Raw genomic sequence first — 17,361 nt, forward strand, 5'->3', positions numbered from 1 at the left:
TTTCTGTTGGTCAGAGGGAGAATGTGCTCGGAGTAAAACGAACGGGGGCAAGGAAAGTGAATTGTTTCACTCTCAAGAAAAGAGCGCCAATGAAAGGAGTGATAACTAGGGTAGCAGTAAATATAAAAGTTGACCAGCTAAGGGGAAAGATTCCCGGTGTATGTGATGCTCGTCGTTTGATACGACGCAGACAGGGTGACGAGAGTGGGTAAACAGAAGAGTCATTGTCTATTCTTTTGAGTTTTGAAGTTGAGTCTGTGCCCGACAAAATGAAGTTAGGATATATAAGGTATCCTGTATGAGTGTACGTGCCGAATACATTACGATGTTACAGGTGTCAAGCTTATGGGCATGTGACAGCAGTGTGTAGGAGGGAGTGTCCAAGGTGTGTGGAAGTGTGCAGAAAGGCATGAGACAAAGGAATGTGTTAATTGTAGGGGTGTCCATGGAGCTGGGGATCAGAAATGTCCTGCGTGAGAGAGGCAGGTTGAGGTTTCCAGGGTTAGAGTAGAGCAGAAGTTGTCATATGCTGAGGCAGTGAAGAAAGTAGAGGAAGATGGTTCAAGGGGGAGGAGTGGTGAGAGTAGTAGAGATATACCAGTACAGAGGGATAGGACAAAAAGTGAAATAAGTTTCAGTAAGATTGGATTTTTAGCATTTATAACAATGGTTATCAACTGAACTGCAGGGATGGAACGGAAGTTGCAGAAAATGGAGGTAGTGGTGGCAGCTGCAGAGAGGTATTTGGGTGTGTGAGACTTGACATCAGAAGAGTTACAGGATGTGTTAAGTGGTGATGTCCCATCCTTTCAGGATGATGGCATGAGGTAGGAATAAATACATTTAATTAGTGGAGTAGGGGGGTGTTAATTTTATTTTATATCATTTTGAAATTAGTGAGTGTAGTGTTAGATGGTAGGGCATTTATTTAGTACATTTTTCAGGGCATGTATAAGGGAGTTGTAATCCAGTCTAGTAGGTGGCGGTAATGCAACAAATTGGATGCCAACTGCCATTAAACCTCATAGAAGAAGAAGACCATTTTGGGGGGCTGCTTTGGCCGTTGTGTTTCAAACTCTCAGTGCGTGTTCGGTAGAGATGGCGGTAGATATTTCAGCTAACGTAACATTTTGCTACTCATTTAGAGCTCTGTATTTGGTTTAGCGTTAGCTAGCTACCAGTATCTATGTTCTTCATAGATGTAGCTAGCTACTAGGTTTTTAATGATGTGTAACATAAATGTGTTAACTGTATACCAAGCTAGCTAACCTAACGTTAGTCTGTTAAAGAAGCTAGCTAATCTAACATTACTCTGTTAAAGAAGCTAGCTAATCTAACATTAGTCTGTTAAAGAAGCTAGCTAATCTAACGTTAGTCTGTTAAAGAAGCTAGCTAACCTAACGTTAGTCTGTTAAAGAAGCTAGCTAACCTAACGTTAGTCTGTTAAAGAAGCTAGCTAACCTATCATTAGTCTGTTAAAGAAGCTAGCTAACCTAACGTTAGTCTGTTAAAGAAGCTAGCTAATCTAACGTTAGTCTGTTAAAGAAGCTAGCTAGCAATGTTAGCAGCTAAGTCTTAGCCACAGATTGACCTAAAGGCAAATTGTTTTGGATTTTTTATTGTTGTTCCACTTCACCCTTCACCAAAGTTTAGAATTGTAAAGAATGGGGAATAAAACCTGACTATTTTCAACTGCTTCGAGACTCTTGGTTATACTGTACACCACATTCATTTTTATTTAACCTTAATTTAACTAGGCAAGTCAGTTAAGAACAAGTCTTATTTACAATGACGGCCTACTGGGGAACAGTGGGTTAACTGTCTTGTCCAGGGGCAGAACGACAGATATATATTTTTTCCCCCGTTGTCAGCTACGGGGATTCGATCCAGCAACCTTTTGATTACTGGCCCAAAGCTCTAACCATTAGGCACACGACCAAACTAAACATTGATGTGTGATTTTTGACTCCCTCTATCATGACTTATACCCTATGGAAAATCTGTGGTTCAAGATTGTTTAACTTTATTTAGCTTGACTGGTTAGGCGATATTACGTGTATTTGACAGTGACAATCGGAGAAGAAAAAAATCAGACTGAGAAGTGACGCTTTGCACCAGATATGTCCTTAACATATATAGCCCACCAAATCATGATTTGATATAATACATATAGAAATATACTGCACATGTCCTTATCAAATTGAACATGGGGTTCCCCGTACGTACTGCTGTTTAGGATTATCACTAACGGGATGAAGGAGTGCAATCTGTTCAATTTACAATGAGAAGCTGTTGCGTCTGCCTGAGGAGAGAAGTTTAAACTCTGGCTGGAGTACATAGGAAGATTATTTTATTTGTCTGTCCCGCCTTGTGCACCTTTGGACAATAAAAGGCCACTGTAAAATGTGCAGTTTTGTCACACAACACAACGCCACAGATGTCTCAAGTTTTGAGGGAGCGTGCAATTGGAATGCTGACTGCAGGAATGTCCACCAGAGCTGTTGCCAGAGAAGTTCATGTTCATTTCTCTACCATAAGCCGCCTCCAATGTCAGTTTCGAGAATTTGGCAGTACGTCTAACCGGCTTCACAACCGCAGACCACGTGTATAACGTTGTGAGAATGAGCGGTTTGTTGATGTCAACGTTGTGAACAGTGCTCCATGGTGGCGGTGGGGTTATGGTATGGGCAGGCATAAGCTACGGACAATGAACACAATTGCATTTTATCGATGGCAATTTGAAAGCACAGAGATACCGTGACCAGATCCTGAGGCCCATTGTCATGCCATTCATCCCCCGCCATCACCTCATGTTCCAGCATGATAATGCACGGCCCCATGTCACAAGGATCTATATACAATTCCTGGAAGCTGAAAATGTCCCAGTTCTTCCATGGCCTGCATACTCACCAGACATGTCACCCATTGAGCATGTTTGGAATGCTCTGGATAGACGTGTACGACAGCGTGTTCCACTTCCCGCCCATATCCAGCAACTTCGCACAGCCATTGAATAGCAATGGGACGACATTCCCCAGGCCGCAATCAACAGCCTGAATAACTCTATGTGAAGGAGATGTGTTGCGCTGCATCAGTCAAATGATGGTTACACCAGATACTGACTGTTTTTCTAATCCACGCCCCTACCTTTTGTTTAAGGTATCTGTGACCAACAAGATGCATGTCTGTATTCTCTGTCATGTGAAATCCATAGATTAGGGCCTAATAAATCTATTTAAATTGAATGATTTCCTTATATTAACTGTAACTCATTAAAATCTTTGAAATTGTTGCATGTTGCGTTTATATTTTTGTTTAGTGTATATATAAGGAGCTGGTAGGAGTAACAGTGATGGATTTTTATTGTTGAACTCGTCATTGAATAGAATGACAATACAATACAGAGATAGTCCAGCAGTTGCCATTCTAAGCTGGTTTGCTGCCAGATTTTTATCAGGAGCTGGCATTAAGTACATACAGATACCTGGCCTAAAACCCCCCAAAGAGCAAGCAAAGCATAGTGGCTTGGAAAAACTGCCTAAAAAGGCAGGAGCCTAGGCACCAGGGGGGGGAAACCTAGAGAGGAGTGGCCATTCCTCTTCTGTCTGTGCCAGGTTGAGATTTAAGAGTACACGTGGCCAATTAAGGCCAATTATTCTCCCAGATGGTCAAACTGTCAGAGACGACTGAGAGTTTGATTTTGAGCATGTTAACACTGTTTCAGTCACACTTTAACGCAGAAGTCATTAGGTTAGTCTTTTTATATTATGTTATGCTGCTTACAGTGGATTTATAATGGATTTCTGGTAGGAGTAATATTGATGGATTTTTATTGTTGACCTGGTCATTGAATAGAGTGACAATACTGTAGCGACCCGCACAGACAGCTGTGTGTTATGTGTTAGGCTAGGAGGTGGTTGTGTTGGACCTACCAGTACCCAGTGTTCGCGGGGTCCGACATGCCAATCAACCTGCTATCTGCCAATCACGGGAATGCCTGGAATGTTCTGATGCCCGGGCATCCTGGCGGTTGGCGGAGTGGCGTGGAGGGGGGTTGGGCAGGGGGATGGAGCATTGGAAGTTAAGACCAGGTTTAGCTTTTGTTCTCTCTCTTACGTCTGGCCATCACAAGAGAAGGTCACGGTTAGCTTGTGGATTATCTTTCATTTATTTAGCGTGGGCTACGGCCAAACAGTAGCCTGTGTAAAGTTGGGTTAATAAACCGTCAATTCGTAAACTCAACTCTCTGTCTGGACAATTGTTCCTTTATGATCTAGTCAGGTCATTACAATACAATACAGAGAAGTTGCCCAGCACTTCCAGTTCTCAACTGGTTTGCTGCCAGATTCTACAAGAGTAGATTATTGAGCCAAAAAACTATTTTATTGTCATCCTATGATGATAATAAGGAAATATAGATTTACTGGTAAATGAAAAATCTGTATAGTCTGTTTAGTGCCTAATAATAACCTACAACAGTAATTATAAAAAGCCTTTTTAACAAAAAAAACTATTTTATTGTAATTATATGATAGCCAAACAGACGTCATAATGAGTTGTAAGACCTAATATGTATTGGTAAAAAAGTGACATAAAATTGTATTTTAGTTTATTTTAGTTTATAAGATAGGTGTTTGTTATTTGTGTTTCGTTAACATTCAACTGACACAGTATGATTCTATCAAGATTAGACTATCCCAGTCTTGTTTCACACGATAACACTCGTCCCCAGGCTGGCCGGAATTGACACACGGTCGGCAACACCGCTCAATCAAAACCGTAACGAATCACAGAGCAACCATCCAACAACGCCTGATCTTCAATCAGTGCTCCTTCAATTCCCATCAGTGCTCCTTATCCTCCCACTTGTCTCGACACGCCGATTAACAGAGTCACTCCAGCGATGGTACATTTAAAAAATGACCACGTAGCTACCGGCGGCGACACAATCATGATACCCTCCCGGTAGAAAGCACTTCACCAGAGCACTGGTGGCGTAGTATCGACTCGTAGTGCAGCCCAATCAGCCACGCAAAACGGTATTGAGTGACAACAAATCTGCCCAATTAGCTGATTCGCTTTCCATACACCCACGTCTTTCGACAACAACCACTCGCCCATACTCTGGTCTTCATAACGGGCTGCAGCTACACATACCGAAGATTTTTATAACTAACCCAAGATAGACCACAGCCTGTCTTTCCAATGGGTGAAAATGAATCATAGTGGGCAGAACAAGCACAAGCTAGCGAGACCCTATTGGCGTGTTCTAGCATATATTTGCATATTGCAGTTAGGGAACGCCTACTCTGAAGTGCACGTGTACAATAACTCAATTCGACTTTGCGCTCCTAAACTACGCGACTTTCTATTTAAATGGCAAAGTCTACAAAACTTAGTCACCTCTGTTCATAACGGATTGTAGTTTTGAGAAAAGAAAACTGTATTGAGATCAAATGTTTCATCAATGAGAAAATGTGCAGAACGGTGAGACAAAATTCCTCTCCTTCCATCTTCTCCCACTGCCGGCCACTGGGCTTCCTCTCATTACCATATTTGGTATTGAGCGGAAACGCCAAGCAGATGCTTCACATTTATACATCGGGTGAAATATCTGTCTCGTTGTTCTATCTGTGCCCATACTTGTTCTGTAACAGAGAACAGACCTAATAAATATAAATAGTAATGGTCTCTTGTAGGCACTAACTGCGCCATGGTTTTGTTGGACAAAGCCTATGGGGAAATGAATGGCGTTTTTAAAGTTTTTTTTTGATAAACGCCTGAAAATAAGGTCCATGGTCAACACAGGTTAAAGGAGATATAATACGTTTTAATCTTTGAGATAATCTTCATCAGGTAACGTCACTTTTAGTGATTAAAAAAAATAATGTAATTTTAAAAAAAGCACATAAAGGTTTGATAATCCATAAAGGTCATGTTAACTGACTGATATTATCTCATAGAATTTATTATTTTTACCTTTATTTAAACTAGGCAAGTCATTTAGGAACAATTTCTTATTTACAATGATGGTCTAGGAACAGTGGGTTAACTGCCTTGTTCAGGGACAGAACAGCAGATGTTTACCTTTGATCTTGCAACCTTTCGGTTACTAGTCCAATGCTCTAACCACCAGGCTACCTGCCCCCCCAAACATATATCAGATCTCCTACACCTGTGTTAAACTCAGACCTTATTTTGGGGCGTTTATCCCAAAACCCTATTCTTTCCCCATTAATTTGTTCCCATGGCTGAACGAACCAGAGGTAACTCATTTTGGGGTTTTAGTACTACAAGCTGGCGAGCTCTGTGCACACATTGCTGTGAGCTGTTCCATGGGCATTTAGGCATTTGTTTTTACTTGTAAAAGTTTATCCAGCTAAAAGTTGTTGGGCTCCCGAGTGGTGCAGTGGTCTAAGGCACTGCATCTCAGTGCTAGAGGTATCACTACAGTCCCTGGTTTGAATCGAGGCTGTATCACATCCAGCTGTGATAGTGGGCACAGTTGGCCCAGCGTTGACCAGGTTTGGCTGGGGTAGGTCGTCATTGTAAAGAATAATTTGTTCTTAACTGACTTGCCTAGTTAAATAAAGGTAAATATATATATATGTCAATCCTTTTCAGTGGTGGAAAAAGTACTCAATTGTCATTCTTTAGTAAAAGTAAAGATACCTTAATAGAAAATTACTCACGTAAAAGTGAAAGTCACCCAGTAAAATACTACCTGAGTAAAAGTCTAAAAGTATTTGGGTTTAAATACACTTAAGTATCAAAAGTAAATGTTATTTGTAAAATATACTTAAGTATCAAAAGTAAAAGTATAAATCATTTCAAATTCCTTACATTAAGCACCATTTTCTTGTTGGAGTTTGCCAGGGGCACTCAGACAACACTCAGACATCAATTACAAACAAAGCTTGTGTGTTTAGTGAGTCTGCCAGATCAGAGGCAGTAGGGGTGACCAGGGATGTTCTCTTGATAAGTGCGTGAATTGAACCATTTTCCTGTCCTGCTGACTATTCAAAATGTAACGAGACATTTTGTACTCAGTACTTTTGGGTATCATGGAAAATATATGGAGTAAAAATATATATATTTTTTTTAGGAATGTAGTGAAGTAAAAGTAAAAGTTGTAAAAAATATTTAAATAGTAAAGTTAAGTACAGATACCCAAATAAACGACTTAAGTACTACTTTAAAGTATTTTTCCTCAAGTACTTTACATCACTGATCCTTTTCGGTTAGTGTGCATGTATTTAGTTGGGTTTTTCCCATGTATTTGTTGTGTTTTTGCCTTGTATTCACTGATGCCTACATTCTGGACATCCTGCCCTCCGGCACCTAATAAACCGTTAGGCACTTAACGGCCTTTTTGCCCTTTTTGTCACCATCGTTGCTCCGCTATTTCACAGTTGTTTACCCTGTTGCAGAATACCGTGCAACGGGATTAGAATAGAATAACCGAATGCCAATTCAGTTCCTACTAAGATTAAATGACAAAGCTGTCCTATAAAGTCACTTTTTTTTGGCCACATTAAAGCAGTAAGAATTATTTTATGATCTTGTCCTTTGAATCACTTTGTACGATGATTTTATAAAGTAGGCCAATCTTGTGTTACACCGTCTGTAACGGTTGAACGTAACCAGCTCAGTGCTGACAGAGTTTTGGAGTCAGGCCCCTCCCCTTTAATGACAATATTTTTTGTCAGGGGACTTTGGTGCTTGGTAGTGTTTCTTGAGCGCTGTTTCAAGATTCATCTTGAGAAGGTAGCAGCAGTACATTTACCGCTCAAAGTGCGTCCGGAGCGTAAGGCGTGGGCGTTGGAGTCCTGACTCAAAAGATACCCGATCCTCTGTGTTTTTACCGGGCCGACGGTCGTTTCGCAAGGGCTCGGCAAGATGAGTGACAGGAGTCGACTAACGGGAAAGATTGCAGATGAAACTTTGATTGAGATGAGCCGGAACTCTCTATGTGATGGTAAATTGTTCGGTTTACTTGTGTCAGACTAGTTAGGCAGACAGCGCCGCATTGAACGGGTTGATGTTCCATGCTCTTGCTTGTTTACAGCTTTTTGATAATCAAATTAGTACGTTATTTGTCTTTAGGTATGAGATGTAGATTGATCTGTAATTTATACAATCATATTGTTGCTTATAGGCCTAACAGTTACGCATTTAATTGTATTCTATGCAGACCAACTCAACCGAAGGGACCGTAAACATGAGCTAGGCCTAATACACACTTTGTCATGTACAGAATGAATATGTCCCAGACCCCAACAATTTACCGTTTTATTGAATAAAGCCATTATTTTAGAAGTTGATTTACAGTAGATCTGTAGACTACTCAGATTGATACGGTTTAAAATATCAGCAACCTCTTAAAGATTTCTTAAAATACAGTAATTACATTACCATGCAGGAACATGGACATCGATAAAGTATTATAATAACGGTGCTATTCAATCTATCCAGGACTTTATGTTTTACCACTGGTCGCCGTTTTACTGTGTATTATCAGCATAGTCATTGTTAAAATCAGTTTTTGTCCGGAGAGTAAAGTGTTGGTTTTCTGACCTCCCCTTTAACACACTACGGAGCCTGCCTCATGGTCGGCACCCGGACTTGTCGAGCGTTCCGTTTTAAGCTTAACTTGGTCATGTTGTTAGTGGGGAACCCCCCTCTCTCTCTCTCTGATCTGGAAGAAATAGTCTCGCTTGCTTCAGAATACAGAATAGCATTTCATATACACAGGCTACAAGTGAACGTTCCCTACAGCTGCTGAGCATAACTTTGTCAGCAAAGCAACGTTTTATAGCCTTACCATCTATGGTAGTACTGTAAAACAGATGAGATGGGATTACTTTGAATGCACCCCAATCCTCAGCATTCTTTTCAGATGACTGTCTGTCACCATGTTCTTTAGTTCAATACTTACTGTAGAGAAGTAATGACAGAGAGAAGTCTTTGATACTTAAACCTAACCTGAACCCTAGTACAGTAGTTACTTAAGCAATAACACACCTCAGGGGTATGTGGAATATGGCCAATATACCACAGCTAAGGGTTGTTCTTACGTATGCCGCAACGCAGAGTACCTGGATACAGCCCTTAGCTGTGGTATATTGGCCATATACCACAAACCCCTGAGGTGCGGTATTGCTATTATAAACTGGTTACCAACGTAATTAGTACAAAGAGTACAAATAAATGTTTTGCCATAACAGTAGTATACGGTCTGATATACCACGGCTGTCAGCCAATCAGCATTCAGGCGCTCAAACCACCCAGTTTATAATGTAGAAGTTATAACAGAGAGACACGTCTATGGTACTTAAACCTGAGATGTGAGTGAGAATGGCTCAGGTTACACCCTAAACAGCACCCTATTCCCTATATAGTGCACTACTTTAGACCAGAGCCCCATGGCACCCTATTCCCTAATAGTGCACTACTTTAGACCAGAGCCCCATGGCACCCTATTCCCTATTATAGTGCATTACTTTTGACTACTTCCCTATGAGCCAATGACTCAATGAAGAGTGCGTTGTTGATTGTGTTAGACAAGGTTCATGTGTCTCTTTTTACAGTCTATGTGGTATATCACCATGGTGATGGAGATTAGGATAGGGAAGAAGAGATTAAAGAAGAAGAGCATCATAAATTGCACAGATAACACTGCCAAGGTGTCTTTGTTTTCCAACAACACAACAAGGCCAGTTTTAAGGCCAGGCTGATAATAAATATTTACATCTACCTAACAATTTGGATATTTTGTTGCTCTTTTGGTCCATTAAATATTGGTATTTTCAATAAGTAAACATAAAAATGTAAAATACTTGGATGAAAATTAATATTTTTCTTCAGTTTATCATACTACCATCATTAACATTTGAATGAATTTTAACTTTTAATTTTAACTCCGGAGAGTAAACTGTCGGTTGTCAGACCTTCCCTTTAACACACTTCCCAGGCTGCCTCATGGTCAGACCCGGACTTGTCGAGAATTCCTTTTTAGGCTTAACATGGTCATGCTGTTAGTCAGTACCCCTCCTCTTTCTCTGAGCTGGAAGAAATACTCTGCCTGTTACTTCATCCACCAAATATGTGCATATTTAATTAGATATTGCATCATTTGCATATTATAATAATATATTTCAGGAAAATTGTAATACAATAAAGTATGATGTTTGTGTCTACATTCAACTGGTAAAAGTTGATTGTGATGTAATTTAAAGGGGGGAAAAAATACTCTATGAGGGTGTGGTGCCTGGCCTTAAGACATAAACTGATTTATCTCAGACATAGATCACATTTGGTCCAAAGTTTAGTAGGTCTATGTCTCTCTCTCTCTCTCGGTGTGTGTGTGTGTGTGTGTGTGTGTGTGTGTGTGTGTGTGTGTGTGTGTGTGTGTGTGTGTGTGTGTGTGTGTGTGTGTGTGTGTGTGTGAGTGATGTTTGGGTTGACTCACTGTATCTACAGTATAGGTTACATGGAGGATTTATCTGGCGTTAGTGCCTAACCTACTGTAAGTCTAAGCCTAACTGAAAGCTTGCCAAATATACACCACATGCCAAAATACTTTTGGGAACTTGGGCAGAAAAAGTTAACATCATTCCACTGAGGCAAAAAAGGACAATGTCAGAGTTTATTTCAATAACAGGAAATCTGTAAAATGGAGAGTTGAAGGTATATAGAAGGGAGATCCAGAACAGTAGTCTGTTATAGAAGAGAGGACCAGAACAGCAGTCTAATGTTATAGAAGAGAGGACCAGAACAGTAGTCTAATGTTATAGAAGAGAGGACCAGAACAGTAGTCTGTTATAGAAGAGAGGACCAGAACAGCAGTCTAATGTTATAGAAGAGAGGACCAGAACAGTAGTCTAATGTTATAGAAGAGAGGACCAGAACAGTAGTCTAATGTTATAGAAGAGAGGACCAGAACAGTAGTCTGTTATAGAAGAGAGGACCAGAACAGCAGTCTAATGTTATAGAAGAGAGGACCAGAACAGTAGTCTAATGTTATAGAAGAGAGGACCAGAACAGTAGTCTAATGTTATAGAAGAGAGGACCAGAACAGCAGTCTAATGTTATAGAAGAGAGGACCAGAACAGTAGTCTAATGTTATAGAAGAGAGGACCAGAACAGTAGTCTGTTATAGAAGAGAGGACCAGAACAGCAGTCTGTTATAGAAGAGAGGACCAGAACAGTAGTCTAATGTTATAGAAGAGAGGACCAGAACAGCAGTCTGTTATAGAAGAGAGGACCAGAACAGCAGTCTAATGTTATAGAAGAGAGGACCAGAACAGTAGTCTAATGTTATAGAAGAGAGGACCAGAACAGTAGTCTAATGTTATAGAAGAGAGGACCAGAACAGTAGTCTGTTATAGAAGAGAGGACCAGAACAGCAGTCTAATGTTATAGAAGAGAGGAAAACCTACAGGAGGGTATCTCTCCAGGAACAGGGTTGGAGTTAAAACCTACAGGACGGTATCTCTCCAGGAACAGGGTTGGAGTTAAAACCAACAGGAGGGTTTCTCTCCAGGAACAGGGTTGGAGTTAAAACCTACAGGAGGGTTTCTCTCCAGGAACAGGGTTGGAGTTAAAACCTACAGGACGGTATCTCTCCAGGAACAGGGTTGGACAGCCCTGATTTATGGCATTATTGTAGTGAGTAAGGGTTTATTTAGTCTACTGGGGCAACAAGTAGGATCATGACAGAAGAGAAGCTGCATGTATCTAATTATAGACAAGTTGACTAACAAAAAGCCAACCAAAATGTTGGATATTATAATCAGAAACATAGGCTTATCTAAAAAGGTCTGTCAAAAGAGGTTTGGCCTAGTCCCATCGCGCTCTAGCGACTCCTTGTGGCGAGCCGGGCGCGGTGCACGATGACTTTGGTCGCCAGTTGTACGGTGTTTCATTGGTGCGGCTGGCTTCCGGGTTAAGCGAGCAGTGTGTCAAGAAGCAGTGCGGCTCGGCAGGGTCGTGTTTCGGAGGACGCACGGCTCTCGACCTTCGCCTTCGAGTCCGTACGGGAGTAGCAACGATGGGACAAGACTGTAACTACCAATTGGGGAAAAAATGGGGTAAAAAGTAAAAAAATAATCACACAAATAGGTAAAGGATAGTTCTGCACAAGTTCTACATTTGTGGGTTTGGGTCGTGTGCAGGCTTCACATTGTCACTTTAAACAAATATAATTCTATATTTGTTGGTTTGGGTCGTGTGCAGGCTTCACATTGTCACTTTAAACACATATAATTCTATATTTGTTGGTTTGGGTCGTGTGCAGGCCTCACATTGTCACTTTAAACACATATAATTCTATATTTGTTGGTTTGGGTCATGTGCAGGCCTCACATTGTCACTTTAAACACATATAATTCTATATTTGTGGGTTTGAGTCGTGTGCAGGCCTCACATTGTCACTTTATCATATATAATTCTATATTTGTGGGTTTGAGTCGTGTGCAGGCCTCACATTGTCACTTTAAACACATATAATTCTATATTTGTGGGTTTGAGTCGTGTGCAGGCTTCACATTGTCACTTTATCACATATAATCGTGCGTTTGTGGATGGGTTATTAGCAATTGCGGGTGGGTGCGGGTGAACAAACAGTTGACCCGCCTATCATTAGCGTGCGTGCGTCGGGTCTGGTGTATGGTGAGTACCTGCCCCTCCTGCAGGCAACAGGAAGTTGCTTCTGTAGTGTGGCCGCAGCTTGTTAGCTGCTCTAGTTGGTAGAATAGGTCAGGGTGAAGTTTCCTGTCACAGGAAAGCAAAGCAAACAAGGATACGTCTTATAGAACAAAGTTATTTGACAAGACTGTGACTTGTCTCAGGACAAGTGCACTACTTCCGTCAAAGGTCATGTACTATACAGGTAATAGGGGGTCATTAGGTTGAGCTAAGTCATAGAAAAGTAGGATACTGTTTACTGTAGTCTCCCTTAACAACCTGGAGGTATGGGGTCAATGACATCTTGGGCACTTCAAAATACATTTATCATTTTATATCTCGTTATAGTTGAAATTGTGTCTGTAACTGATTGTGAACTTGGTACTTTAGAGATAACCTGGAGATAGCCACAACGATACACACACCACATTTAGGCCTTTAAGCCCTGTGTATTAGCTAACCTAAAGGGGAATTGGACTTATTATCAAAACCTTTGAGTTATTGGATAACTACTTTGTAGATAATTCTGCATGTATTAAAGAACTGATTTTTTCCATTGTTAACCTATAGCCCACACCTCTCATCTCCTTCACTATCTGAGCCTATAGCCCACACCTCTCCTCTCCTTCACTATCTGAGCCTATAGCCCACACCTCTCATCTCCTTCACTATCTGAGCCTATAGCCCACACCTCTCATCTCCTTCACTATCTGAGCCTATAGACCACACCTCTCATCTCCTTCACTATCTGAGCCTATAGCCCACACCTCTCATCTCCTTCACTATCTGAGCCTATAGCCCCCACCTCTCATCTCCTTCACTATCTGAGCCTATAGCCCACAACTCTCATCTCCTTCACTATCTGAGCCTATAGACCACACCTCTCATCTCCTTCACTATCTGAGCCTATAGCCCACACCTCTCATCTCCTTCACTATCTGAGCCTATAGCCCACACCTCTCATCTCCTTCACTATCTGAGCCTATAGCCCACACCTCTCATCTCCTTCACTATCTGAGCCTATAGCCCCCACCTCTCATCTCCTTCACTATCTGAGCCTATAGCCCACAACTCTCATCTCCTTCACTATCTGAGCCTATAGACCACACCTCTCCTCTCCTTCACTATCTGAGCCTATAGCCCACACCTCTCCTCTCCTTCACTATCTGAGCCTATAGCCCACACCTCTCCTCTCCTTCACTATCTGAGCCTATAGACCACACCTCTCATCTCCTTCACTATCTGAGCCTATAGCCCACACCTCTCCTCTCCTTCACTATCTGAGCCTATAGCCCACACCTCTCCTCTCCTTCACTATCTGAGCCTATAGCCCACACCTCTCATCTCCTTCACTATCTGAGCCTATAGCCCACACCTCTCCTCTCCTTCACTATCTGAGCCTATAGCCCACAACTCTCATCTCCTTCACTATCTGAGCCTATAGCCCACACCTCTCATCTCCTTCACTATCTGAGCCTATAGCCCACACCTCTCCTCTCCTTCACTATCTGAGCCTATAGCCCACACCTCTCATCTACTTCACTATCTGAGCCTATAGACCACACCTCTCCTCTCCTTCACTATCTGAGCCTATAGCCCACACCTCTCCTCACCTTCACTATCTGAGCCTATAGCCCACACCTCTCCTCTCCTTCACTATCTGAGCCTATAGCCCACACCTCTCATCTCCTTCACTATCTGAGCCTATAGACCACACCTCTCCTCTCCTTCACTATCTGAGCCTATAGCCCACACCTCTCATCTCCTTCACTATCTGAGCCTATAGACCACACCTCTCCTCCTTGGCTGTGTGGTATTTTCTGAACAGAGAGTTATGTCTGTTGACAGAGTCACGCCGGTCCCTATACACTTCCCTTCTCCTATCCTCGATGTTGATCAGAGAGTCCCGAGAGGCCTGTGTCCTTGTGGTATTTCCCCCAAGTAATCAGCTGTCCTCTGTGGGGAACAACGAGTGTTCTGTGTGAGGCTGACTGAAGACTTTTGGGCATAAGAAGCTACCTCTTGGTGTAGCAGAGTTAGTGCTAGTCTAGTTTTGCATCGTTGTATTCCACAGTAGTCCACTGAGCACAATATGCCAGCAGCAGTTGAATTGTTCTAGTCTGAAATGTTGAAGGCTCTGTCCCATTTCTCCACCTTTCTCCCGAAGTGTGCACTCTGGGGCCACAATCTTGCATGGATTAATCAAGGGTGGGATTTCCTGCTTATGTCCTGTTGAATCCGAGAATCTTGTTACCAGGATTTCTGGAAAAGTAATCAGATTTAAGGGTCGGGTTTCACTGTTCCACTGTACTGCACTGTTCCACTGTTCCACTGTACTGCACTGTTCTGCTGTTCCACTGTACTGCACTGTTCTACTGTTCCACTGTACTGCACTGTTCCACTGTACTGCACTGTTCCACTGTAATACACTGTTCCACTGTTCCACTGTAATACACTGTTCCACTGTTCCACTGTACTGCACTGTTACACTGTTCCACTGTACTGCACTGTTCCACTGTTCCACTGTACTGCACTGTTCCACTGTTCCACTGTACTGCACTGTTCCACTGTTCCACTGTACTGCACTGTTCCACTGTAATACACTGTTCCACTGTTCCACTGTACTGCACTGTTCCACTGTTCCACTGTACTGCACTGTTCCACTGTAATACACTGTTCCACTGTTCCACTGTTCCACTGTACTGCACTGTTCCACTGTAATCCACTGTAATCCACTGTTCCACTGTAATACACTGTTCCACTGTACTGCACTGTTCCACTGTAATCCACTGTAATCCACTGTTCCACTGTAATCCACTGTTCAACTGTAATCCACTGCACTGCACTGTTCCACTGTTCCACTGTACTGCACTGTTCCACTGTAATCCACTGTTCCACTGTACTGCACTGTTCCACTGTTCCACTGTACTGCACTGTTCCACTGTACTGCACTGTTCCACTGTACTGCACTGTTCCACTGTTCCACTGTACTGCACTGTTCCACTGCACTGCACTGTTCCACTGTTCCACTGTACTGCACTGTTCCACTGTACTGCACTGTTCCACTGTACTGCACTGTTCCACTGTTCCACTGTACTGCACTGTTCCACTGTTCCACTGTAATCCACTGTTCCACTGTAGTGCACTGTTCCACTGTACTGCACTGTTCCACTGTTCCACTGTACTGCACTGTTCCACTGTTCCACTGTACTACACTGTTCCACTGTTCCACTGTAATCCGCTGTTCAACTGTAATCCACTGTTCCACTGTAATCCGCTGTTCCACTGTAATCCGCTGTTCCACTGTAATCCGCTGTTCCACTGTAATCCACTGTTCCACTGTAATCCGCTGTTCAACTGTAATCCACTGTTCCACTGTAGTGCACTGTTCCACTGCACTGCACTGTTCCACTGTACTGCACTGTTCCACTGTTCCACTGTACTGCACTGTTCCACTGTACTGCACTGTTCCACTGTACTGCACTGTTCCACTGTTCCACTGTACTGCACTGTTCCACTGCACTGCACTGTTCCACTGTTCCACTGTAATCCACTGTTCCACTGTAGTGCACTGTTCCACTGTAATCCGCTGTTCCACTGTAATCCGCTGTTCAACTGTTCCACTGTTCCACTGTACTGCACTGTTCCACTGTACTGCACTGTTCCACTGTACTGCACTGTTCCACTGTAATACACTGTTCCACTGTACTACACTGTTCCACTGTACTGCACTGTTCCACTGTAATACACTGTTCCACTGTTCCACTGTACTGCACTGTTCCACTGTAATACACTGTTCCACTGTTCCACTGTACTGCACTGTTCCACTGTACTGCACTGTTCCACTGTACTGCACTGTTCCACTGTACTGCACTGTTCCACTGTTCCACTGTAATACACTGTTCCACTGTACTACACTGTTCCACTGTACTGCACTGTTCCACTGTAATACACTGTTCCACTGTTCCACTGTACTGCACTGTTCCACTGTAATACACTGTTCCACTGTTCCACTGTACTGCACTGTTCCACTGTACTGCACTGTTCCACTGTACTGCACTGTTCCACTGTTCCACTGTACTGCACTGTTCCACTGTACTGCACTGTTCCACTGTAGTGCACTGTTCCACTGCACTGCACTGTTCCACTGTACTGCACTGTTCCACTGTTCCACTGTACTGCACTGTTCCACTGTACTGCACTGTTCCACTGTACTGCACTGTTCCACTGTTCCACTGTACTGCACTGTTCCACTGTACTGCACTGTTCCACTGTTCCACTGTACTGCACTGTTCCACTGCACTGCACTGTTCCACTGTACTGCACTGTTCCACTGTACTGCACTGTTCCACTGTTCCACTGTACTGCACTGTTCCACTGTACTGCACTGTTCCACTGTTCCACTGTACTGCACTGTTCCACTGCACTGCACTGTTCCAGTGCACTGTCGTGACATCTCCTTCTCTTTCCCTCTCTTTTCTGTACTGGGAAACAAGTGTATTAAGTCAGACTGTATTAAGTCAGACTTTTCTGTACTGGGAAACAAGTGTATTAAGTCAGACTTCTGTCGTGACATCTCCTTCTCTTTACCTCTCTTTTCTGTACTGGGAAACAAGTGTATTAAGTCAGACTGTATTAAGTCAGACTTTTCTGTACTGGGAAACAAGTGTATTA

General features: G+C 42.5%; 1 protein-coding gene across 2 annotated transcripts in view; it reads left to right on the forward strand.

Annotated features, from left to right (window-relative positions):
• Positions 1 to 7,719: 7,719 nt before the first annotated feature.
• LOC139578065 (anoctamin-5-like) overlaps positions 7,720 to 17,361 on the forward strand; it is a 66,897-nt gene continuing 57,255 nt past the window's right edge. The window contains exon 1 of one of the 2 annotated variants that reach the window (XM_071405244.1): positions 7,720 to 7,978. In XM_071405244.1, coding sequence (XP_071261345.1) covers positions 7,900 to 7,978 — 79 coding nt within the window. In that variant the 5' untranslated portion in view covers positions 7,720 to 7,899. The remainder of the gene's footprint in view (positions 7,979 to 17,361) is intronic. The other variant, XM_071405245.1, reaches the window with a different exon arrangement.

Source organism: Salvelinus alpinus, chromosome 6 (assembly GCF_045679555.1).
Source record: "Salvelinus alpinus chromosome 6, SLU_Salpinus.1, whole genome shotgun sequence".
Taxonomy (NCBI): Eukaryota; Metazoa; Chordata; class Actinopteri; order Salmoniformes; family Salmonidae; genus Salvelinus; species Salvelinus alpinus.